This window comes from Tachyglossus aculeatus, chromosome 14 (assembly GCF_015852505.1).
Source record: "Tachyglossus aculeatus isolate mTacAcu1 chromosome 14, mTacAcu1.pri, whole genome shotgun sequence".
Classification (NCBI taxonomy): Eukaryota; Metazoa; Chordata; class Mammalia; order Monotremata; family Tachyglossidae; genus Tachyglossus; species Tachyglossus aculeatus.
This window is the reverse complement of record NC_052079.1, coordinates 436,143-462,725: the sequence shown is the minus strand read 5'-3', so window position 1 is coordinate 462,725 and position 26,583 is coordinate 436,143. Positions and strand designations below refer to the sequence as shown.

Here is a 26,583-nt window from a genome sequence, read left to right as displayed (position 1 = left end):
GTAATAATAATAATGATGGCATTTATTAAGCCCTTACTAAGTGCAAAGCACTGTTCTAAGCTCTGGGGAGGTTACAAGGAACTCTTCCTAGCGCTCATTACAGTGCTCTGCACACAGTAAGTGCTTGATAAATATGATTGATTGATTGACTGAAATGCAAATACAGGACATAAGCTGGCTGGGCAGAAGTAAGGGTCCGTCAGTGCAAATATGGAGCATAGGGTGGGTGAGCTATTATGAGCTAGTACAGTACTGTACACTGTACTAAGTGCTTGGGAGAGGACAACTGGACCTCCCCTTCCCAGCCTCCAATCTCAGACTTCTGTAGGGAAAGGGTGACAGTCCTTCTCTAGTCCTGCATTCCTTCCTCAAGAGGCAGGGAATGTGCCTGTTTATTGTCTTATTGTACTCTCCCAAGTGCTTAGTACAGTGCTTTGCACACAGTAAGCGCTCAATAAATACAACTGAATGAATGAATGAAAGGCGGGATCAGCCGGGCAGCCAGCGTGTTGGCTTTCGCGCTGCTTTTCCCTTTCCCCGAGTTGAACTTTCGAAAGTAAATGGAAAGCTGCAGTTCCTCTGATTAAATCGACAGACCAGAGATCCTGGCTGGGAGCCAACACCAACCTCAAGAAAGAAAACCCGAAAGATGACTTTGAGGTTAAAAAGGGGAAGCGAAGGAAAAACCGAGAGCCTCTTCGGGAGTGTGTGGTGGCTGCGGCGGCCGATGGGAGCCCACGAAAATCCATTTCCATTAAGAGTCTGTGGCTTTTCCGTTCACTGCCCCAAGCAGGCCCCATTTGCAGGGACTGGGTGGTGGGCGGGGTGGGAGTGGGAGTGGGGGATGCACCAGACGGTGTGATTGTGTGTGATTGTGTATGTGTGTGTGTTGCGCCCTTTGGTTCCTGCCCAGGAGGGGAGAAGAGAAACAAGCTTTGAGCGAGAGCATCTCCAACTTGGCCAGTGTTGTCCAGCGGTCCAACACCCCAGAAACCCATTCCCAAGGGGAAGCCTACCCTCTCCTAGCTCCGTCAGCTAGGCTTGCCTCTGAGGCCCTCTGGCCAAGATTTACCGCAGAACTGAATCCGGTGCCTTAGTACAGTGCCTGGCACATAGTAAGCACTTAACAAATTCCATTAAAACAATAAATAAATAAATAAACAGGACGTGAGCCCGAGATGGCATATCTGAGCAAAAGCAGTGGGGACCTATTGGGAGGCATTTCTGTTTTACTGGTGGATGAAACCAGATCCGTCGAACTCTAGTAACGTGGCACCAGGAATACGTTTCCCAAGGTGATTGGAGATTAAGAAAACTGCTCGAAGAATGCAGTTTTTCAAAGCAAGGCATAAACTGAATAATGCCTGTTTCAAGCACATTTTGGTGTTCTACATGGCACGTGTGCAAGAGACTGTTTAATAATAATAATAATTAGGGTACTTGTTAAGCACTTACTATGTGCCAAGCACTGTTCTAAGTGCTGGGGTAGATACAAGGTAATCGGGTTGTCCCCAGGTGGGGCTCACCAGTCTTCATCCTCATTTTACAGATGAGGTATCTGAGACACAGAGAAGTTAAGTGGCTTGCCCAAACTCACACAGCAGACAAGAGGCCGAGTCCGGATTAGAACCCAAGTCTTCTGATCCCAAGCCCGTGCCCCTTCCATTAAGCCACACTGCTTCTCTGACCACGACATTGTTCTGGATCAGTCAGTGGTATTTATTGAGTGTTAACTGTGTGCAGAGCCCTATACTAAGCACTGGCTCTAGACTAGCTCATGTTGTCCAAAGAATGTGCTCTGATTCAACTTTTACATCTTATCCAAAATGCACAGTGAAAGGACGTGCTCTGGAAAAACTGAGTGTAACACTGAAAGCTGTTACATGACCAGAGTATTGTGATCTAAACTCTGGGACATTTATTTAATGGATATTTATCCATGGCATTGTGGTCTGGGCTATAAAATCACTCAAAAGTTATAGCACCTGCCCCCTAAGCACTTAGTACAATACTCTGCACACAGTAAGTGCTCAATAAATGCCACTGATTGATTAGGATTTCACAGTCCAAATATCTACTATGAAACGTACGATTGAATGACGTGTCTTATTTCAAGTCATAATTTAGGGTTGAATTTGTCTCTTAGAGCTTGCCTAATATTTGCTATTTTTTCCTCATTTGTTGCTTTTCCCCACTACCAGACTATGGCCATGAAGAAAATCATGTATTACAACATGCGTGTGAAAACTGTTTACAGGCACCTTAATGAGGAACTCGAGAAACTGAAAGAACGGAAACACAGATTACAAAAACTGCCTGAAGACCAAATAAAATTGCTCAGCTTCAATATCAAAAATGTAAGTTTCATGTTTTAAAATTTTCCAGGAGGTCTATTTTGGGAGAGTTACTCAAACTTACATTCATGCCATTTTAAGAGTTATCTGCCTATGTTGGGTTGAAAGCAGTTTTGTGCTGGGGCTGAGAGTCCCCAGAGACCAGCCAGTTTTCAGATTTAATGCCCACTGCCCTGAATCTCTGTTCAGTGCCCAGAGGCATGTGGGGGAAATTGAAGTATATTCCGAAAATAGAGCAGTGTAAACCAGGCTGTAAATATAGGACTGTTGGGCAGAAAATTCCCCAGACTCATCACTTCCTTGAATAAGTAAACTCTATTAAAAGCAATTATTGCTGCTGTATTTTCACTGAAAGCCAGCAAGCTGTGCTCGTAACATATTTTCTGGTGGCAATATGTGGCACATATGGTGGCATATGTATATATACCTGTATATATGTATATATGTTTGTACATATTTATTACTGCATTTATTTATTTATTTATTTTATTTGTACACATCTATTCTATTTATTTTATTTTGTTAGTATGTTTGGTTTTGTTCTCTGTCTCCCCCTTTTAGACTGTGAACCCACTGTTGGGTAGGGACTGTCTCTATATGTTGCCAATTTGTACTTCCCAAGCACTTAGTCCAGTGCTCTGCACATAGTAAGCGCTCAATAAATACGATTGATTGATTGATTAATTGATTGGCAAGGAAAACGATTTCCCTTGTTTCCATTAACGATAAAGATTTTGGGACCTGGGCCTCTTCCAATAGGTACAGGAAGTGAAATGTTCTTCGCTACGGACAAAGTTGAGGGTACACTGACTGAGACTTTGGAAGGTTAAAGAGAATTCGATACGATTGAAGAGGATTAAATACAAACCCGACTCAGAGATGAGCATGGATGCCCATTTATATAATGCTATTTGTTAAGTGCTTACTATGTGCCAGACGCTGTTTTATACACTAGGATAGAGATGTTAATCAGGTTAGACACAGTCCCTGACCCACGTGGGACTCACAGTCTAAGTAGGAGGGGATAGGATTGAATCCCCATTTTACAGATGAGGTCACTGAGGCACAGAGAAGTTAAGGACCTTCTCCAGGTCATACAGAAGGCATGTGGCAAAGCCGGGATCAGAACGCAGATCCTTTAACTTCCATGCCCCTGCTCTTTCCACGGGGCGTACGATACCAAAGCTGAGCGTACCAAAGATAACCCAAGTTAATATCCCGTTTTCCTCTGAATTAATTCAAGGCCTGGAGTCTACTGGACAGAGGCACATCTTAAATTCATTTATTTAGCCCATGTGGGACTCCTTATAGGATGCATTTAGCGTCTCCAGGCTACACCAACAATTGACTCAATTTCCTATTTAGGCTTCTTGGGGTGTGGGAGGGAAGAAGGGGGATGCATCCAGGCCCTTGAGCCCTGCAGCTTTGCTGTGACACTCTCCCAAGGTCATGCCAATTGTCAGCTGGTTGACTTTGGGCAAGACTTCTCTGAGCCTCAGTGACCTCATCTGTAAAATGGGGATGAAGACTGTGAGCCCCACTTGGGGCAACCTGATGACCTTGTATCCCCCCAGCGCTTAGAACAGTACTTGGCGCATAGTAAGCGCTTAATAAATGCCATCATTATCATTATTATCATTAGGAGAAGCAGCGTGGCTCAGTGGAAAGAGAACGGGTTTTGGAGTCAGAGGTCAGGGGTTCAAATCCCAGCTCTGCCAATTGTCAGCTGTGGGACTTTGGGCAAGTCACTTCACTTCTCTGTGCCTCAGTTCCCTCATCTGTAAAATGGGGATTAAGACTGTGAGCCCCCCGTGGGACAACCTGATCACCGTGTAACCTCCCCCAGCACTTAGAACAGTGCTTTGCACATAGTAAGCGCTTAATAAATGCCATTATTATTATTATTATTATTATTTATCCTCCCCCTTCTAGACTGTCTCCCCCTTCTAGACTGTGAGCCCACTGTTGGGTAGGGACCGTCTCTATATGTTGCCAACTTGTACTTCCCAAGCGCCTAGTCCAGTGGTCTGCACACAGTAAGCGCTCAATAAATACGATTGATTGAATGAATGAATGAATGAGAGAGGCAGTCTGGTTAATTGGAGGGTCATCGGGCTGGAAGGGATATTTGCTGGCAGACAGGGGTCAAACACAGACACACACTCTCACTCACACACACACACACACACACACATCACTCTTTTTTCAAAACACTGAAGAGCTGTTCTTTGAGGGAGAAAAAGTTTGGCAGCCCTCCTGGTAGCCAAGTTTTTTTTGCTTGTTTTTTTACGGCATTTGGTTAGGGCTGATTATGCGCCACGCACTGTAAATATAAAGTAATCAGGTTGGACACAGTCCATGTCCCACATGGGGCTCACAGTCTTAATCCCCATTTTACAGATGGGGTAACAGGCATAAAGAAGTGAAATCATCATCATCATCATCAATTGTATTTATTGAGTGCTTACTATGTGCAGAGCACTGTACTAAGCTCTTGGGAAGTACAAATTGGCAACATATAGAGACAGTCCCTACCCAACAGTGGGCTCACAGTCTAAATGACTTGCACAAGGTCACAGCAGACAAGTGGCGGAGCCGAGATTAGAACCCAGGTCCTTCTGACGCCCAGGCTCGTGCTCTCTCCAGGAGGCCACACTGTTTGCACCCCCAGACCCTGCCCACAGTAACTACCTCTCTTTGTAGCCAATCAAGTATGTGTTTGACAGATCACTTAACTGGATTTCCACATGGGAGACTATAAAAACTAACTGCCATTCCTGACGTCCACCTGTACGTCTTTCCCCTTTCACTTTGGAGACAGCTGGAGCGGGAAATGTCCGAGCTGCAGGGGGCGGGGAAGCTGCCCAGTCATCACAAGGATGAACCTGGAAAGTCAAAGGATCCAAAGAGCAAAGCTGCCCCAGAAGAAACCCGTCTTGAACACAAGTTCTGTGAAAAACTTCATCGTCTGAAGGAAAGAATGACATTCTGGAGTAAAAAACTAGATGAGTATGTGGGGAAATGGAGAGAGACCCTGCCGGGTATAAGGCCAAAGGACTATGTGGCCAGTGGGAGGGATGTTGGAAGTTCTGGTGCCTAGCAACGGAGGGGGCCCTAGGACCCTACTGTCTTTTCCGTTCCCCTCCCCGGTGTGGGGAACTGGGATGGGGGAGAGAAATGCTGCAGAGAGTTTTGGGCTCATGTCCAAGCAGCATGGCTCAGCGGAAAGAGCACGGGCTTTGGAGTCAGAGGTCATGGGTTCGAATCCCGGTGTTGTCAGCTGTGTGACTTTGGGCAAGTCACTTAACTTCTCTGTGCCTCAGTTCCCTCATCTGTAGAATGGGGGTGAAGACTGAGCCCCACGTGGGACAACCTGATCACCTTGTAACCTCCCCAGCGCTTAGAAGAGTGCTATGCACGTAGTAAGCGCTTAATAAATGACATTATTATTATTATGTCCCCCACCTCACTTCTGGCTGCTGCCATCCAGCCTCACTCTGACCATTTCTCAACCCTGCTTTCAGGTGAGCCTAGAATGACATCTTGCTGCCCGTTACTTCCAGTCTGCCCCAGGCCCCTCTCTGCAGCTTACTACTCCCAGCACCCTCCAGACCCCAGGCTTGTCACTACTACCCACTATTTCCACGCTGCTCCAGGCCCCAGGCTCCTACTGCCTCCCACCAGGCCTGGCTCCTGGAATATTAAAAAAAACAGTACCTGGAAGGTGTCCATGCCCTATACTGGCAAATTGAAAAGGGCACAGGCAAGTATCCAGAGACATTTTTCAATTGATCTGGGATCAGTGTCCAGCTACTCCTCTAATTTAGTTTTAATTTAATTATGGTATTTGTTAAGCGCTTACTATGTGCAAGGCTCTGAAGGAAAGAATGACATTCTGGAGTAAAAAACTAGATGAGTAGCGGGGGTGGATACAAGCAAATCAGGTTGGACGCAGTCCCTGTCCCACATGTGGAGCTCACAATCTCAATCCCCATTTTACAGATGAGGTAACAGAGGCCCAGAGAAGTGAAGTGACTTACCCAAGGTCACACAACAGACAAGTGGTGGATCTGGGATTAGAACCCGTGACCTTCCGATGCCCAAGCCCATGCTGCCTCTCTTTCTCTCTTTCCCTGTTTCTCTCCCTCTCCCTGTTACTGGGTGGAAGTCACACTAAAAATACCAATCGGTAGTATTTACTGAGCCCTTACTCTGTGCAGAGCACTGTACTAAGCTCCTGAGGGGGAGAAGTTTAAGGTCTGATGAGGTAAACTAGGGGGAGGGGAGGGAGGAGGCCAGGACTGGTTGATGAAACATGGAAGCCCCACTGATGGAAGTCACTGATGTTCTGGGTAACCTGCACAGACCTCGGACAGTGCAAAACTTTCAGTTGGGAACCGCTAGTACAGTGCTCTGCACACAGTAAGCGCTCAATAAATACGATTGAATGAATGAACCGGGATAGACCACTCCAAGCCAAAGACTAAAACTGTGGCAAGGATTTTGTGGGCTTTTTCAGGTATTATTTATCAAGGCTGCCACGGGGAAAAGTGGACTGGTTGTGCATATATGCTGTAGCAACTTGAAGTTAGGATATTTAAAATTCACAGACCAGGAGAATATATTTCATTTGGTTTATTATACATTCTCTTTTCTATTTTCTTAATATTGATTAAGTGTCTACTAGGTGCCAAGCACGGCAGATACCAAATAATCAGATTGGACATAGACCCTATCCCACGTGGGGCTCCCCGTGTAAGAGGGCATGAGAACAGGTTTAGAATCTTTTCCCAGTTTAAATAATAGCAGACATAACTCTTACAAAGTTCATTCAACCCCAGGAAAATGCCAGCATTCTCTTTTTCCAAGAAAAAAGAAAGAGCCCAGGACAGGGAAATCAGGAAATCCAGAATCTAGTGCCAGTTCTGCCCCTGGACTGCTGTGTGACTTTGAAAAAGTTCCTTACCCTCCCTGGACCGCAGTTTTCTCATGGGTAGAATGAGACTAAAATGCCTGCTCTCCTCCCCTCATCATCATCAATCGTATTTATTGAGCGCTTACTATGTGCAGAGCACTGTACTAAGCGCTTGGGAAGTACAAATTGGCAACATATAGAGACAGTCCCTACCCAACAGTGGGATCACAGTCTAAAAGGGGGAGACAGAGAACAAAACCAAACATACTAACAAAATAAAATAAATATTTTTATTTATCCCCTCTCAGACTGAGAGCCCCGTACGAGGCAGGATTGTGCTTTAGGCCCTTTGGATCTAGAAAGCCACATTTAAAAATAAATAATTTTCTAAATAGCCAGGATTAAATCAGAAAGCACCTGGATTTGATCGGTTCATTCCGAGTAACTTTCTCCTACCTTTTTTTATTAGAATCGAAAGTGTTTATCAGGTCGAAGTCAAGAGGAAGAAAGAAAGCTACAGTTTATCGGTGCCATTTCTGCTGACTGAGTTGGAGACGGTGGGAAATATTCGTTTTGAAGAAGGCACTCCTTCGGATGCCTGGTAACGCCGCTGATGTGTTATCGCGGAATGGGGCCGCTGCGGGGGGAGGTGGGGAGGGGTGCCAAGGGCTCCGAGGCACAGCCCCCCAACTCCAGGCAGGTAAATGACTGAGCTACTCAGACCGAGTAGTGGGGTCCGGCATTGTACCACCCTGATAATCAATCAATCAATCAATCGTATTTATTGAGCACTTACTGTGTGCAGAGCACTGTACTAAGTGCTTGGGAAGTACAAGTTGGCAGTTGATAACCGCTCTTTGGTCCAACCATGACTTCTCTGTGGAAATGTACGCTCCGCTCCTCTCGCTCAGTACTCCAGGGGTCTGGGAAGCTGGTCAGCGTCCTCCCCAGGCACTGAGCCGCCTTTTGTCCTTCTCTTCTATAGGCTGGTCAGCCCGACCCCATTAGGCAGGCCTCACTCGAAGGCCTGTGTGCCATCCCTTGGATCTCTCTCGTCCCTCCTTCCCTGGATTCCTTTCGGCTTCCCCACAGCCTCGGTTCCCTAGCCTGGCACACAAGTGAAGGAAAAGACCAAAATAACGGGCCACCTTTATGACCCTGAGCTGCTCTCAATGATACTGCCCTGCCCCGCTCCCCCCCCGACATCCATTTCCTCCATCATCTGCCCCTTTTGCTCTTTCCATCCACTTTCCTCTGCCCACCCCCTCCCCACAACCTCCATTTCCTTCCCTCTGTCCAGCCCCCTGAGTCCTCAGAACCCTAGACTCCCTACTCCTCCAGTTGACCCTTTCCTAAGTCACTGGCATCCCAGGGTCACATTCACACACATCCCATCATTCAATCAATCAATCAATCGTATTTATTGAGCACTTACTGTGTGCAGAGCACTGTACTAAGTGCTTGGAAAGTACCGGTTGGCGACATATAGAGACAGTCCCTACCCAACAGTGGGCTCACAGTCTAGAAGGGGGAGACAGAGAACAAAACCAAACATATTAACAAAATAAAATAAATAAAATAGATATGTAAAAGTAAAGTAAATAGAGTAAAAATAAGTACAAACATATATACATATATACAGGTGCTGTGGGGAAGGGAAGGAGGAAAGACGGAGGGGTGGGGATGAGAGAGGGGGACGAGGGGCACCGTACGGGGCCTGGGAATCAAAAGGTAATGCGTTCTAATTCCAGCCCTGCCACCTGTCTGCTGTGTGACCCTGGGTAAATCACTTCACTTCTCTGGGCCTCAGTTACCTCATCTGTAAAATGAGGGTTGAGACTGTGAGCCCCACGTGGGACAGGGACTGTGTTCACCCTGATTTGCTTGTATCCACCCCAGCGCTTAGTAAATGCCGTATACATACACACACACACACATATATAAATATATATATAAACCAGACATAATGCTATTTTGAAATGTTCTATTGTTATTCCATAGGCTTACTGGACAATCTAATTGGTCTCAGGAAGAGAATCTGTTCTTGAACCGACGAGTTTTTACATTCTGTTTCACTTAGAATTGAAATCACATAACAAAAGTAATTTGGGTTTATGATTACTTTCAAGTCTTTGGGATTTTTTTTCCCCCTGAAGATTTCAAAGCCATCATGAGGCTTCTTTTGAAAGGCTTCCTTTTGTGTGTACTCGCACTTAGAACATCTGTGCACTTAACGATGGCTTTCAATTTCCGAGCACAGATATGATCATTCCAGATATCGTTGGAAGCGCATGCCAATTCTCAGGCACACAAAGAAAGTCTCTTTAACAATGCCTCTCTCTGGGTAACGGGAAAATCGCTTCCCAGATTTTCTCCTTTCATAATGGATGCTTAGGTCTGGATGTTTAACTTTGCTCTAAATAGGATCGTTGGGATCCAGGCATTTCCTCTTAATGGACACAGGGATACCGCTGCTCAAAATTAGCAGGTCAGCGAATGAGAGGGATGTAAAAGTGAAATGACCAGCAGCCTCTTGAATGAGCTTGGAGGCAAGCACATTCTCGGAGGCTCTGTTCCAAGTTAGTCAACATTTGCTGTTGTTTCCGTGGTTTCAGTATGAGTAACCTTGGAACTTGGTGGGGGTGAAAATCAAATAAAAGTTGGCAGGATTTCAAGGACTGTTTTCTACTGGAGTGCCCGCCAAGCCCGGCCACCTCAGCTGTGCCTTTCACTTGCGTTAGGAGATTTCTGTTGAAGTGCTTCAGGTTGCTATGAGCTTGGAGGCTCTTCTTGGAGTTTTTATTTAAATGCTGTCATTTCTTTGATTAATGCTTCTTTCAAAAGCCAAGGATGTTGCATTTGAGCAAGAAGTTATTGAAAAGTACAAGGATAGCACTGGGAACCCAAGACAAAGGTTTTCTATCAGAGTAGTCTTTCTGCAGTCCCTTAGAAAAAAAAAAACAAAACAAATAAAGCACCGTGGTTTCCTCATTGTAGCTAATTGTCTATTCTCTCCTTTCTTTTTCTGTTCTCTCTGAGCTTGGTTCTCCCATTTTATTTTAGGACATGTAAGCTCAGTCTTGTGGGATTGCTGAAGGTGTCACAAATGTGTGCGCACACACACATTTCCATCACATTCTAGACTTCAGCACCTTTGCTTCACAAAACCCTGTGTTCCTCAACCTGTAGGACTTTTCAAATATGGAAATATGAAGTTCACTATTCACATTTTCAACTTTTCCTGTTTTTATTCCTCTCTTTAGTTTGAACGGCCAGGGTTATGTAAATGTGAAGGGTGGGTGCCAGTCTGAAGCATCTGGGGTGTTTGGAATCAATCAGGGAAGACCTCCTAGAGGAGGTAGGATTTTTAGGAGGGCTTTGAAGATGAGGAGGGGTGTGGTCTGGTGGATCACCCAGTTCCAAACTGGGAGAATATCTGGAGTGAGAGGAAGTGTTTCTTTTTTTTTTCCAACTCAGTATCTCTTTCTCTGAAAAACGATTTTAAATTTAAACTCAACCAGAAACCACATCATCCTCACCTCCCTCTCTCTCTTCAACCCTGTGTTCTGGCTTTCTTTGTTTCATAAAGGAGAAAAAAATACTAGCTATGCTTCATGTGTTCTCATGGGAGATAATCTGTTTTCCACACAGGTTTAATTCTTGCCATGAATTAATTCTGTCACGTTTCTGTGCATGGGACTTCAGAGCATATGGCATCACAGGTGTGAAAATAAATCGCATAATTAAAATGCACAACCAAGGTCTGAGACTGAAATTTGAAGAAAAATTCCAGGTGTTTTCGGACGATGAACTCGCAAACGATTCGGAGTAAGAAGACACATTCTGTGACTCGTGTTTTTACAATTGTTTGATTCTATCGCAAATACAAATTCCCATCTCTTTCCTAAATTCAGCTTGCATTGGGGCCTGTCTATAGGGCTGCTCTGGGAAGGACTGGGTTGGGGGTGGTGGTCCATGGTCACTGTCCCAAGGTTCTTGTCCTTGAGTTTGGACATCCCTAAGAAACTCTTTATGTCTATCGGAGTAATTAATCAATGGTATTATGGAATAAGAGTAGCATGTCTTGCAGTCCGAGGAAAGCTCATTGACAGTTGCAGTGTAAAGAAGCCTGCCAGACTTGTGTTTTCCTGAGCCTGCCCTGTAGGGCTTGCCCAGTGGTTCCCAGCAGCTGTGCCAGGGCAGACATGCCTCGCAGAAAGGTGTGGAAGTGGCTGCCAAAAGCCAGTGGGTCTGATCCCAAAAGACTGAGCCTTTATTTTTGCAGCCTACCTGCTGCAAAGTCAAAAGCTGCATCTGGGGCGTGTGGGAGTGGGGGGCATTCCCTCCTGTGCTCTCTTAGCTTTGGCAGGGAGGATGGCAGTGGGGGCTTAAGATTCAGCAGACTCCTCATTCTACTTGGCACTGTTACCCATGACAAGGGGAACAGAGATATGGTGAAAGAGAGATGGGGAGAGAAAGAGGGGAGGAAGATAGAGCATGCAGGGGAAGGGGAGAGAAAGGAAGAAAAAGAAAGTCTGGCCCCTATCAAACTTAAGAGGCCGGGGGTTTCCACCAGGGGTGAGTAAGGTGATAAATCAAACCCACAAACATCAGAGCGGTGGTGCAGATCAGGGCTTGGGGCAGGTGTTTCTAGACTGTGAGCCCGTTGTTGGGTAGGGACCGTCTCTATATGTTGCTGACTTGTACTTCCCAAACGCTTAGTACAGTGCTCTGCACACAGTAAGTGCTCAATAAATATGATTGAATGAATGAATAAGATACGGAGACTACACCCCAGTCTGGACACCCTGTTAAGGTGCAGCCAATCCAGGATGTCCTGCCCTTCCTGGCATAGGAGCCACCATCAAGCCAGACAGTGAAGGGAGGTGACAACTCCCCTCCTCTCCCCCTCGTCCCCCTCTCCATGCCCCCCATCTTACCTCCTTCCCTTCCCCGCAGCACCTGTATATATGTCTATATGTTTGTACATATTTATTACTCTATTTATTTATTTATTTTACTTGTACGTATCTATTCTATTTATTTTATTTTGTTAGTATGTTTGGTTTTGTTCTCTGTCTCCCCCTTTTAGACTGTGAGCCCACTGTTGGGCAGGGACTGTCTCTATATGTTGCCAATTTGTACTTCCCAAGCGCTTAGTACAGTGCTCTGCACACAGTAAGCGCTCAATAAATACGATTGATGATGATGATGGTGATGATGAACCGGCCCGGGCTCCAGTCACTTGGGTATGTGACCACTCCTGCCCACCCCCACCATAGCCCTGGTCAGGGCTCGCTCCAGTGGACCCAGGGCCCAACGTGACACAGAAACCCACCAGGAAGGTGAGGAGGTGGCAGCAGCAGCAGTTGCACAGAACAGTAGTTTAAGGGTAGAACATCCAGTCGATTGATCCATCAATTGATCAGATTAATTCCACCTCTCTACCCTCTGTGAGGGTCTCAGCCTTATTGAGCCCAGTCCCCCATCCAGTTCTGTGGACATCAGTGCAGAGAATGCGGTGTGACACAGTACACAGGACCAACCAGTTCAACAGCAGAGGGGATGGCTGCCTCTTGGAGTCAGCCTCCCATAATAATAATAATGGCATTTATTAAGCACTTATTATGTGCAAAGCACTGTTCTAAGCACTGGGGAAGTTACAAGGTGATCAGGTTGTCCCACTGGGGGCTCACAGTCTTAATCCCCATTTTGCAGATGAGGTAACTGAGGCACAGATAAATTAAGTGGCTTGCCCAAAGTCACACAGCTGACACTTGTCGGAGTCAGGATTTGAACCCATGACCTCTGACTCCAAAGCCCATGCTCTTTCCACTGAACCACGCTGCTTTCCATAAGGACGCAGTCCTGCCCGCAAGCTGCTTAGTCCTGCTTCTCTGAGGTAACTTCCATCTCTGTCTCTCCCCAGGATCAGCAGAAAGATGCTGGACTGCCTTTTTTATGTTTTCAACCCAGAGATCCCACTGGAGGAAAATGCCCTGCTCCACATCCTTGAAAATGGATTTACGGAAAGCGAAACAAATGAGGTAATCCCGGGTGGCTGCAGAATGCCAGTTCCCTCACTGGGCCTTTCAACCTGGTTGTACAGCGGCTACCGCGGCGCCTGCCGGGACGGGCCAGCTCTTGGAACAGGGGGCCAGGGGAAGTCACCCGCTTCCTCAGCCTCATCCCTCTGAGGACGGCGGCACAATCAGTCGGTGAACCGGAGCCAGTCTACATAGCCGGGCTGGAAAACCCACTCTACGGAGTCCTGGCAGCCTTTCCTCCCCTCGCTTGGGAAATCTGGGAACCTGACTGGAACTAAATCGACTTCAGGTTCCTTTGACTGCCCCGGTTTCTGTTCCATTAGAAATGCTGGTTTGAATTGCCACCCCATGCACCGCCCCCTCAGAGAAATGGCTAGAAGCATTCATTCAATCGTATTTATTGAGCGCTTACTGTGTGCAGAGCACTGTACTAAGCACTTGGGAAGTACAAGTTGGCAACATATAGAGATGGTCCCTACCCAACAGTGGGCTCACAGTCTAAAAGCAGTGTGGCCTAGTGGATACAGCATGGGCCTGGGAGTTGGAAGGATCTGGGTCCTGACTCCTGACTCTGCCACTAGTCTGCTCTGTAACCTTGGACAATCAATCAATCAATCAATCAATCGTATTTATTGAGCGCTTACTGTGTGCAGAGCACTGTACTAAGCGCTTGGGAAGTACAAGTTGGCAACATCTAGAGACGGTCCCTACCCAACAGTGGGCTCACAGTCTAAAAGGGGGAGACAGAGAACAAAACCAAACATACTAACAAAATAAAATAAATAGAATAGATATGTACAAGTAAAACAAATAAATAAATAAATAAATAGAGTAAGAAATACGTGCAAACATATATACATATATTGGACAAGTCACTTATCTTCTCTGTGCCCTGGTTACCTCATCTGGAAAATGGGGATTAAGATTGTGAGCCCCACGTGGGCTATGGACTGTGTCCACCCTGATAAACTTATAGCCGCCCCTTATTGCCGGGCACATAGTAAGCACTTAATAGATACCATTTAAAAACAAAACAAAACTGCTCCGCAGGGAGTCCTCCTGCACTCTCTGCCTCCCATCATCATCATCAATCATATTTATTGAGCGCTTACTGTGTGCAGAGCACTGTACTAAGCGCTTGGGAAGTACAAATTGGCAACATATAGAAACAGTCCCTACCCTACAGTGGGCTCACAGTCTCCCCCTCTCACTCCCTACATCCTAATACTAATAATTATGGTATTAAGTGTTTACTATGTGCCAGGCACTGTACTAAGCGCTGGGGGGGATACAAGCAAATTAGGTTGGACACAGTCCCTGTCCCACATGGGGCTCACAGTCTCAATCCCCATTTTACAGATGAGGGAACTGAGGTCTAGAGAAGTGAAGCGACTTGCCCAAGGTCACACAGCAGACAAGCGGCAAAGATGGGATTAGACGCCCAGGCCTGTGCTCTCTCCACTCCGGCGTGCTGATACCGTGCTCCCGATGGAACGAGCCCGTGGATGCTGTGCCCAGGTGCAGAGGCTCAGGCCTTGTTTTCGCCCCCGCAGCTGTCCGGCAAACAAGAAGCTGTTGTTCTTGCCAACAGCCTGAGCCTGTGCGAACGTCCCCGAATGGACCTCTTTCTGCGGCAAGCCAAGGCGGGCGAGGGAAACCCCACGGATCCGGGAGCGCTCACGCACGGTAACACGGCCAATCGGAAGCTCCCAAACCTTCGGAACTGCCCCGCGACTGAACAATAATAATAATAATAATAATAATGATGGCATTTATTAAGCACTTACTGTGTGCAAAGCACTGTTCTAAGCGCTGGGGAGGTTACAAGGTGACCAGGTTGTCCCACGGGGGGCTCACAAGTCTTAATCATCATCATCATCATCAATCGTATTTATTGAGCGCTTACTACATAGAGAGACAGTCCCTACCCAACCCTACCCAACAGTGGGCTCACAGTCTAAAATCCCCATTTTACAGATGAGGTGTTTTGTTGTCTGTCTCCCTCATCTAGCCTGTGACCCCGTTGTTGGGTAGGGACTGTCGCTATATGTTGCCGACTTGTACTTCCCAAGCGCTTAGTACAGTGCTCTGCACACAGTAAGCGCTCCATAAATGCGATTGAATGAATGAATGAATGAATGAAAGGTAACTGAGGCCCAGAGAAGTGAAGTGACTTGCCCAAAGTCACCCAGCTGACAAGTGGCGGAGCCGGGATTTGAACCCATGACCTCTGACTCCAAAGCCTGTGCTCTTTCCACCGAGCCACGCTACTTCTCATGGGACCCGGGAATGCACGGGTCCCAGTGGTCACATCTGACTGGGGCTTCATTTCTTTCCCTTGCTCTAGTCCCAGCTTTGCCCCTGGCCTGTGGGTGACCTTGGGAAGGTCACTTACCTTCTCTGGGCCTCATTTTCCTCATCTGTAAAGCAGGGTCCAGATAACCACTCTCCCTCCCTCATAGACTATGGGGTCCTGCGTGAGCTGGGGGCTGTGACCAATCTGATTGTCTTGCTCAGCACAGGGCTTGACACACAGTTTCTAATAAATTCTGTGATTTTTACTGGGTCAGTGGAAAGGGGAGCCCAACATGTGGCCTAGTGGAAAGAGCATGCGCCTAGGAGTCAGGAGGGTCTGGGTTCTAATCCTGGATCCGCCACTTTTCTGCCGTGTGACCTCAGGCAAGTCACTTACCCTCTCTGGGCCTCAGTTACCTCATCTGTAAAATGGGTTTTGAGACTGTGAGCCCCATGCGGGAGAAGCAGCGTGGCGCAGTGGAAAGAGCCCGGGCTTTGGAGTCAGAGGTCGTGGGTTCGAATCCTGGGCTCCCCCCACAAGTCTGCTGTGTGACCTCGGGCAAGTCACTTCACTTCTCTGAGCCTCAGTTACCTCATCTGGAAAAATGGGGATTAAGACTGTGAGCCTCACGTGGGACAACTTGATCACATGGTATCCCCCCAGCGCTTAGAACAGTGCTTTGCACATAGTAAGCGCTTAACAAATGCCATTATTATTATTATTATTATTATTATTATTATTATTATTATTATGTGGGACAGGGACTGTGTCTAACCTGATTTGTGTTTATCTGTCCCAGTGCTTGTCACATAGTAAGTGCTTACTAAATACCATTATTATTGTTATTAGTATTATTATTATTAGAAGAACTTTCTCCCTGTCAGACTGCCCCAATCCCTGCCCCCCAACCCTCCGTTCTACAGGTCTCAGAAAGCATGGCCATGGCCCTATAGCCCACGCCTCTCGTGCCATCACTGGAACTCTCTTCCCACATGCCACGTAGCTCACCTGTAAGCCTGCTGAGGGTCAGAATGACCCCAGAGACAGTCACATCCTATCACCTGGTCACAGATGGTGACCAAATAAAAATAATAATGATGCTTACAAAGTGTTTACTCCAGGTTAAAAATCAGATCAGACCCGGTCCCTGGTCCACATGGGGCTCACAGGCTAAGACACGGGGAGAAAGATCTTTTAAAAGAGGAGGTAACAGAGGCTCAGACAAGGTGATTGTCATTCATTCATTCAGTCAGTCCTATTTATTGGGCACTTACTGTGAGCAAAGCACTCTACTAATCACTTCAGAAAGTTCAATACAACAATAAACAGACACATTCCCTGCCCACAACAAGCTTCTGCACACATTAAGCACTCAAATACCACTGATTTGATTGATTGAATTCTTGGTAAAACATCCATCTTTTTCTACATTTAGGCAAACTAATCGTTACAAAGGCCTTTCTTGGATGCAGCGTCCAAGCTCGCGAGCAGGATCCCATCAGTCAAGTCAATTATCCAATGGCAAATTCAGTGTTCAAGCCTGAGAAGCATTTCCAAAGTTCTGCTACCAAAGGTATCCCCACTTTGCCTTTCTTCCCTCACACTGCTTAGTGTTTCTGTGTAAACTCCCTTCCCCAGAGTTGGAGAATTTTGTCTGAAAGGGAACACTGGGGACATCAGAGATCGGGGTGTCGGGCCTTCGAAGCGATCGGCAAGAAAAATGCAAGGGTTGAGTTGTGCCGATGGGGCTGTCTTTGCTGCGGAGATGGCTACCGGGCCCCAGCCCAAACTCGCTTCCTTTTTTTAAAAAAAAATTTTATGGTATTTGTTAAGTACTTGCTATGTGCCAGGCACTGTTCTTAGTACAGGAGTGGATACAGGCTAATCAGGTTGGACACAGTCCGTGTCCCATACGGGCTCACGGTCTTAATCCCCATTTTACCGATGAGGGAACTGAGGCACAGAGAAGTGAAGTGACTTGCCCAAAGTCACACAGAAGACAGGACCCAGGTCCTTCTAATTCCCAGGCCCATGGTCGATCCACTAGGCCACGCTGCTTCCCTTGGCCCTCTTGGACTCCTGAAGACAAGGGAAAGGAGTGTGGCATATCCACGAATCCCAAAGCAATATACTTAAAGTCCCAAGGCCTTGGGGGTTCTCAGGTGAACATTCATTCATTTATTCATTCATTCATTCATTCAGCCATATTTATTGAGCGCTTACTGTGTGCAGAGTACTGTACTAAGTGCTTGGGAAAGTACAATACAGTAATAAAGACAGATAATCCATGCTCACATGAGCTCAAAGTCTGCGGGGTAGAAGGGTCCCTGTCCCACATGGGGCCCACAGTCTTAATCTCAGTTTTACCAATGAGGCAACTGAGGCACATAGAGGTTAAGTGACTTGCCCGAGGTCACACAGCAGACGACTGGCAGGGCCGGGATTAGAACCCAGGTCCTTTTGACTCCCACCAGGCCACACTGCTTCTCAGTAGTAGACATGAGTCTTGCTTTCAAGGAGTTTACAGTTTACTGTATGCAGAGCACTGTACTAAGCCCTTGAGAAAACACAACAGACTTAGTAGACATGATCCCTGCCCTCAAGGAGTTTATAATCTAGTGGGAGAAGCGGGCCCTAAAATACATCACAGGGGAGAGGAAGTAATGGGGTATAAAGATACATGCATAAGTGTTCTGGGAACGGGGAGGAGTAGGAAGGACCAAGTGTTTAGTGCTGTCCACTCCAGACGTGGATATCCAAGCACTCAAAGTGAGCAAGAGCCTCTGAGGTCATGTGTAATGAACATCATCATCATCAATCGTATTTATTGAGCGCTTACTATGTGCAGAGCACTGTACTAAGCACTTGGGAAGTACAACTTGGCAACATATAGAGACAGTCCCTACCAAACAGTGGGCTCACAGTCTAAGAGGTCGCAGTCTAAAATGAACAGAAAAAATCACTTGAGATTTCTACACTTGAATCTTTTCCATGAGGACGTTCAGAGGAGTTTGGTAGAGCGGCTTCAAATAGCTGAATTGGAAAAGGCTTACTCAGTGCCATTTTGAACGGAAGAGCTTTTTTCCCTTAGATTCAAGTTCTTCAGAGGAACACAGGAACTGTGACTGCAGCGTTCGCCAGTGCACGTGGTTCGTCTTTGATCACGACCTGGTCTTGCCGGAATACGTGGTGGAATTCGAGTACACTACGTTGGTAAGAATTCAGTCTTTTCTCATTTTTTCTACAAATGGACTATTGGAAGTAAAAGGGGACCAAATGAACCAAAACCTCAACTTTCCATCCTGGAAGTTTTTGATAGATTGGCCACCTCTTCGCGCGCCCTTACATGATGAGAAATATCATCCGGCCCGAGTAAAAAATAACACTGCTTTGTTTGACCAGAAAAGGGGTTTTCTTCTTGAAATCTCGACATCCTTTAAGACTAGTTTTAGAAAGTTGAAGTAATCAGTGTAAAGGCACGTTTCAACCTGTTTGGATTAAATGCCTTTGTTTAGGTCAAGGCGCACTCATTTTCTACACTCAGTAATACTTCTGTCGAAGAAACCAAAAATTGTTCAGAAGGATCGCTATTGCCCCATGATTTGAAACTTGATGAGGAAATTATCAACATGGAGCCTAAAAGGAAGCCCAGATTAAAACTCATCAGTCTGGATGATGAAACAATTATTTCTATGGCCAAGACAAATATTTACAGTCAGATAATGGTAAGTGTGGCCTGTTCCTTACCGGGTAGTTTGATCGACTGGAGAGCAAGGCAGCTTTGTGCTTTTACTATTGTTAGCGTAGTGCCGGGAACAATCCGAAACTACAGTTGACTTTGATCCTCCACTCGAATCACAGTAATTTAGGGAGATTTACAGAAATCGAAGAGCCGAGCTTGTCACGGTTTTTCCAGACCCCATCAAAAGGCCCTAACCTGGCAGGACTCAGGGACAAGGTGCCCTTCCTCCTCGTAGGGGCTAATCATCATAGTTTTATAAATCACTCATTTTTCTAAAGCACTAATAATAATATCGATTAGGCACTGTGCTTAGAGCTGGGGTAGAGACACGAAGCAGTAGTGGAAAGAGCTAGGGCTTGGGAGTCCAAGGACCTGAGTTCCAACCCTGGCTCTGCGTTTTGCTTGCTGTGTGGCCCTGAGCAAGTCATTTGACTTCTCTGTTTATAGTTTCCCCAACTGTAAAATTGCGATGTTCTCCCCCCTACTTAGATTGAGCCCCATGTGGGACAGAGACTGTGTCGAACCTGATTAACTTGCATCTACCCCAGCATTTACAACAGTACCCGATACATAGTACTTACTTATATATGTACTTACATATAATAATCATTATAATAATCATTATAATCATTCCCTTCAAGGCCCTGCTGAGAGCTCACCTCCTCCAGGAGGCCTTCCCAGACTGAGCCCCTTCCTTCCTCTCCCCCTCGTCCCCCTCTCCATCCCCCCATCTTACCTCCTTCCCTTCCCCACAGCACCTGTATATATGTATATATGTTTGTACATATTTATTACTCTATTTATTTATTTATTCTACTTGTACATATCTATTCTATTTATTTTATTTTGTTAGTATTTTTGGTTTTGTTCTCTGTCTCCCCCTTTTAGACTCTGAGCCCACTGTTGGGTAGGGACTGTCTCTATATGTTGCCAATTTGTACTTCCCAAGCGCTTAGTACAGTGCTCTGCACATAATAAGCGCTCAATAAATACGATTGATGATGATGAATCATTACCATCATCATCATCATTGTGATATTTGTTAAGTGCTTAATATGTGTCAGGCACTGTACTGAGCGCTGGGGTAGATACAAGGTAATTGGGTTGGACACAGTCCCTGTGTCCACATAGCGCTCAAAGTCTTAATCCCCATTTTCCAGATGAGGTAACTGAGTCACAGAGAAGTGAAGTGATTTGCCCAAGGTCACACAGCAGGCAAGTGACAGAGATGGGATTAGAACCCAGGTCCTTCTAACTCCCAGGCCCGTACTCTGTTCCCTAAACGACGCTGCTTAGATCAGACACAGTCCCTGGTCATCATCATCATCATCAATCGTATTTATTGAGCACTTACTATGTGCAGAGCACTGTACCAAGCGCTTGGGAAGTACAAATTGTACTTCCCACACAGGGCTCACAATTTAATGTCTACTATTAAAAATACAGCTCTCTTTCTCTCTCTCTCACTCCCTCTCTGAGCTTTTGATTGAATAAATGAATTTCACTGCTTTGTGGTAAGTCAATGACATTTAAAAGGATTATTTTTCTTTTATTGGAACCACTATTACATTGTGGAACTGGGGGTACTTACAGACTATTTCCTTATAACCTATTTCCTAGAAACCAACGCTTTGATTTTCAAGACAAATCTAAACCAGCATGAAATCTGATTTTTCTAAAATTTTGTTTTTCTTATTTTTTGCTTTAGAGTCTGAACTTACATGGAAACAGTCTCAACAGACTGAGGGACCTGTCCAGATTGACAGGGCTTCAAAAACTCATCATCAGTTTTAACGAATTTACATGTTTAGATGATGCGTACCATCTGGTAAGACACTCTTCTTGGAGTTACTTTATTTTCAAAAAATAAATTGGCTCATTTTGTAATGAGTGAATGCTAGGCAGTGTTAGATCTTCATTCGGTTAGAGTGCCTGAATCAGAGAAAAGTACAATATCCTATATTCTGTTGGTAAATTGCAAAGTTATGAGCATTTAGAACTTGGATTTGAATTCAGTTTGTTGATAACATGTCCCTGCAGTGAGCCTGCAATGACATCTTCATTTCTCTTAATTCAGCAGAAGCTGGGTCCTGTGAATTTCTGTTTGGAAAATGAGACTTTAGGGAGTTGAATTTTTCCTTTCTGTTAAAGATGAGAAGCAACGTGGCGCAGTGGAAAGAGCACGGGCTTGGGAGTCGGAGGTCGTGGGTTCTAATCCCGGCTCCGCCACTTGTCAGCTGTGTGATTTTGGCCAAGTCACTTTACTGCTCTGGGACTCAGTTACCTCATCTGTAAAATGGGGATGAAGACTGTGAGCCCCATGTGGGACAACCTGATTACCTTGTATCCCCCTCCAGCACTTAGAACAGTGCTTGGCACATAGTAAACGCTTACCAAATGCCATCATTGTTAGTATTATGATAATACAGAGCACACAATTCCTACCATTCTATCCTGCCTAACTTTGTTGATCAGATCTTCCCCATCATTAATCATCATCATCATCATCACCAATCGTATTTATTGAGCGCTTACTGTGTGCAGAGCACTGTACTAAGCGCTTGGAAAGTACAAATTAGAAAATGAGCAGGAACCTAAATCCTGAGTGAAGGTGAAAATCACAAGACGGGCATCGAGGGGGTGGGAATTGGAGAAAGAGCGACTGAAGTCACTATTGCTTGCTGGTTATTTCGGGCAGCTGATTTTTAGAACTTCTCTCTGTAAATAATAATAGTAATGGCATTTATTAAGCGCTTGCTATGTGCAAAGCACTGTTCTAAGCGCTGGAGAGGTTACAAGTTGATCAGGTTGTCCCATGTGGGGCTCACAATATTAATCCCCATTTTACAGATGAGGGAACTGAGGCCCAGAGAAGTTAAGTGACTTGCCCAAAGTCACACAGCTGAAAAGTGGCAGAGGTGGGATTTGAACCCATGACCTCTGACTCCAAAGCCCGTGCTCTTTCCACTGAGCCACGCTGCTTCTCTCCATGGAGGAGTTCAGTTTCATAAGGAAGCAGCGTGGCCTAGTGGAAAGAGCTCTGGCCTAGGAGTCAGAGGACCTGGGTTCTAATTCTGCCTCCACCACTCACCTGCTGTGTGACCTTGGGCAAATCACTTCGCTTCTCTGTGACTCAGTTTCCTCATCTGCAAAATGGGTATTCAACTCCTGTTTTCCCTCTTACTTAGACTGTGAGCCCCATGTGGGACCTGATTATCTTGTACCTACCCTAGCGCTTAGTAGAGTGTTTGGCACAAAGTTGGTACTTAACAAATACCACAATTATTAGTATTCTAAGGAGTAAAAAACATATCACTAAAAGAGTTGCATAGTTCAGTTTTGCAGAGGATTTATCTTCATCTAAACAGGTCACACCGACAGTACAGCAATATTTATGAGTGCTGCTTCGGTCGCTGACAGAACTGGGTCATCATCATCATCAATCGTATTTATTGAGCGCTTACTGTGTGCAGAGCACTGTACTAAGCGCTTGGGAAGTACAAATTGGCAACATATAGAGACAGTCCCTACCCAACAGTGGGCTCACAGTCTAGAAGGGGGACACAGAGAATAAAACCAAACATACTAACAAAATAAAATAAATAGAATAGATATGTACAAGTAAAATAAATAAATAAATAAGTAGAGTAATAAATATTATTTATTTAATATAAATAAATAATTACTGGGTCGTAATTGGGGGTGGGCAGTTGGCGGGTGGCAGATAATAATAACGGGGGCTCTTAGTCCCCATTTTACAGATGAGGTAACTGAGGCACAGAGAAGTTAAGTGACTTGCCCAAAGTCACACAGTCACACACAGATGGGGGGCAGTGGGAAACAAGGATGTACATTGGGACCCTGTTCTTCAACCACAGATCTCCAAACGGGCACAGAGCCTCACGCAAATGGTCAAGGGCCTCCTTTGCTGATTCCACATTTTTTTATGGTATCTGTGAAGTGTTTACTATGTGGCAGGCACTGTGCTAAGCGCTGGGGTAGATATAAACTAATCAGGTTGGACACAGTCCATGTCCCACGTGGGGCTCACAATCTCAATCCCCATTTTACAGAGGAGATAACGGAGGCCCGGAGAAGTGAAGTGATTTTCCCAAGGTCACACAGCAGATAAGTGGTGGAGCCAGGATTAGGACCCAGATCCTCTGACTCCTAGGCTGGTGTTCTTTTCACTAGGCTACACAGCTTGTCAAGAGTTAGGACACTGGTCTTGGGAAGGAACGGCTTCAAACATCTTCAGATGCCGTCGAGTCATTTCCTTCCCGTTACGACTCCTTGGAAACACCCTCCTCAGAACGCCCCAACTTCTGTCGTAAAGTCTTTCTGGTATTTGTATAATAATAATAATGACATTTATTACATGCTTACTATGTGCAAAGCACTGTTCTAAGTGCTGGGGAGTTTACAAGGTGATCAGGTTGTCCCACGTGGGGCTCACAGTCCTAATCCCCGTTTTCCAGATGAGGGAACTGAGGCCCAGTGAAGTGACTTGCCCAAAGTCACACAGCTGACAAGTGGCGGAGCCGGGATTTGAACCCATGACCTCTGACTCCCAAGCCCGGGCTCTTTCCACTGAGCCACACTGCTTCCCACAGTTGTAGCCACAGCTAGAGACTAGAAAATCATGAAGGGTATATGGACAGGATGAATGTGGACTTGTTGCTCCTCAAATCCCCAAATCCGAAGAAGCAGCGGGGGCTGGGAGTCAGAAAAACCTGAGTTCTAATTCCGGCTCTGCCACTTGTCTGCTGTGTGACCTTGAGCAAGTCACCTGAGTTCTCTGGGCCTCAGTTACCTCATCTGTAAAATGGAGACTAATGCCATGAGCCCCATGTGGGGCTGATTAGGTTAGACTGTGACTGTGAGCCCACTGTTGGGTAGGGACTGTCTCTATATGTTGCCAATTTGTACTTCCCAAGCGCTTAGTACAGCACTCTGCACGTAGTAAGCGCTCAATAAATACGATTGATGATGATGATGATTAGGTTGTACCTACAATAGCACTTAATTCAGTGCCTGGCATATAGTAAACACTTAACAAATCCCAAACCATTACCGTATTTGGTGACCCCAAATACCAAACAGAGACCATCCATTCAGGCCTAAGGGTGTTTCCTGGTCCTGCATGTGTGTTGCAGTACAACCTGGAATACCTGGATGTAAGCCACAACTACGTCATAACCCTGGAAGGATTTCGAGGCCTGAGCAAACTGAAGCACTTGGACTTGAGCTGGAATCAACTGAAAAAATCGGGAGAAGAAATAAATACTTTGCAAAGACACACTCCGAACCTTCTCAATCTGGACATCAGACATAATCCATGGCAAAAGGTATGTGTCCATTCCCCCTCCAACCTCAACTAGCCAAAGAAAAGCTGCAGGTGGCCCAGGGCTACCTTCACTGGTCTGCCACGGCTTCCCTTCCTGGCCTATCAATCAATCAATCAATCAATCGTATTTATTGAGCGCTTACTGTGTGCAGAGCACTGTACTAAGCGCTTGGGAAGTACAAGTTGGCAACATAGGGCCCTCCACCTTCCTCCTTGTTGGTCCAGGAGGATGTGATATATTTCCCACTGGCTTTGGGTCATCTCCAATTATGTTGCCAATTTGTACTTCCCAAGCTCTTAGTACAGTGCTCTGCACATAGTAAGCGTTCAATAAATACGATTGATGATGATGATGATGATCTCTCGGCCGTTGGCCACAATGAGCAAGCATTGGCCTCCTAGCTGCCATGCCCGGCTGGAAGGCCCCGAGCATTGAACATTAGCTCTTCCCACCCGTGGCTTTTAGCGCCAGAGTAGCCACTGAAGCTTTACTTTGCCTAGAAGTGGTGGTGTAGTATTCATGAAGTGGCTACCGTGCCCCAAGCACTATACTAAGTGCTGGGAAAAAGTCTCCAGATCATAGCCTAGTGGAAAAAGCCTGGGTCTGGGTGCCAGAGGACCTGGGTTCAAATGCTGGCTCTGCCACTTCATTCACTCAATCGTCTTGAGCACTCATGGTGTGCAGAGCACTGTACTAAGCGCTTGGGAGAGTACAATACAACAATATCCCAGCTCTGCCACTTATCAGCTGTGTCACTTAACTACTCTGTGCCTCCGTTACTTCATCTGTAAAATGGGGATGAAGACTGTGAGCCCCCCATGGGACAACCTGATCACTTTGTAACCTCCCCAGCGCTTAGAACAGTGCTGTGCACATAGTAAGCGCTTAATAAATGCCATTATAATAATAATTATAATAAACAGATGCACTCCCTGCCCACAAGGAGCTTGTCTGCTGTATGATCTTGGGCAAGTCACTTTACTTCTCTGGGCCTCAGTTACCTCATCTATAAAATGGGGATGAAGACTGTGAGCCCTATATGGGACAGGGAGTGTGTCCAACTCTATTATTTTATATCTTCCCCAGATCTCCGTACGGTGCCTGGCACATAGTAAATGCTTAGCAAATGCCACAATTATTATTATAGCTGTTTGGCAGTAATTTATAGAATTTATCAACTGCACAGGAGGCTTAATCTGGGCTACACTCAGTTCTAGTCCAGGAGGGCTTTGTTCTCTCAGGACACTGAGGTAAGGCAAAGCCAGGCCTGTACTAATTGCCCTTCCGACACTTTGCCTGTGAGCACTGGAGAATTCTTCCGATATTGTGGCACGGAGAGCCAACAGGCTCCAAGGGTCAATGCACATAAATAGAGAAGCGGCGTGGCTCAGTGGAAAGAGCCTGGGCTTTGGAGTCAGAGGTCAAGGGTTCGAATCCCGGCTCCGCCAATTGTCAGCTGGGTGACTTTGGGCAAGTCACTTCACTTCTCTGGGCCTCAGTGACCTCACCTGGAAAATGGGGATGAAGACTGTGAGCACCCCGTGGGACAACCTGATCAACTTGTAACCTCCCCAGCGCTTAGAACAGTGCTTTGCACATAGTAAGCGCTTAATAAAATGCCATTATATATATATATATATATATATATATATATATATATATAATGCACATTCCCTAGCTGCCATCAGCATTCCAGACAGAACATAAGCATAGTGCAAACCCAGGGCTTGACAGGATGGAGCGACTTCTGTAGTTTTAAAATATAGGGAGCTTTTTGTGCTGCCACTGCTCTGAAACCTGCTTATTACAGTAAAGGAACAAAATGTCCTCTGGACTCCATAATCCGCCATCGTGTTCTGGACTAATGAAGTCACGTTGTTG

The 26,583-nt window shown here is 45.9% G+C and overlaps 1 protein-coding gene across 4 annotated transcripts in view; it reads left to right on the top strand.

Moving 5' to 3' along the window:
* The window catches only part of LRRC9 (leucine rich repeat containing 9), a 60,857-nt gene that overhangs the window by 9,596 nt on the left and 24,678 nt on the right, over positions 1-26,583 (top strand). For 3 of the 4 annotated variants that reach the window (XM_038756905.1, XM_038756904.1, XM_038756903.1), the window contains exons 8-18: positions 2,202-2,357; positions 5,176-5,363; positions 7,739-7,870; positions 10,921-11,097; positions 13,199-13,316; positions 14,870-15,002; positions 17,048-17,185; positions 18,704-18,825; positions 19,128-19,337; positions 21,063-21,182; positions 24,511-24,702. In XM_038756905.1, the coding sequence (XP_038612833.1) occupies positions 2,202-2,357; positions 5,176-5,363; positions 7,739-7,870; positions 10,921-11,097; positions 13,199-13,316; positions 14,870-15,002; positions 17,048-17,185; positions 18,704-18,825; positions 19,128-19,337; positions 21,063-21,182; positions 24,511-24,702 (1,686 nt within the window). Of the gene's footprint in view, positions 1-2,201; positions 2,358-5,171; positions 5,364-7,738; positions 7,871-10,920; positions 11,098-13,198; positions 13,317-14,869; positions 15,003-17,047; positions 17,186-18,703; positions 18,826-19,127; positions 19,338-21,062; positions 21,183-24,510; positions 24,703-26,583 lie in introns of those variants that run through there. The other variant, XM_038756907.1, reaches the window with a different exon arrangement.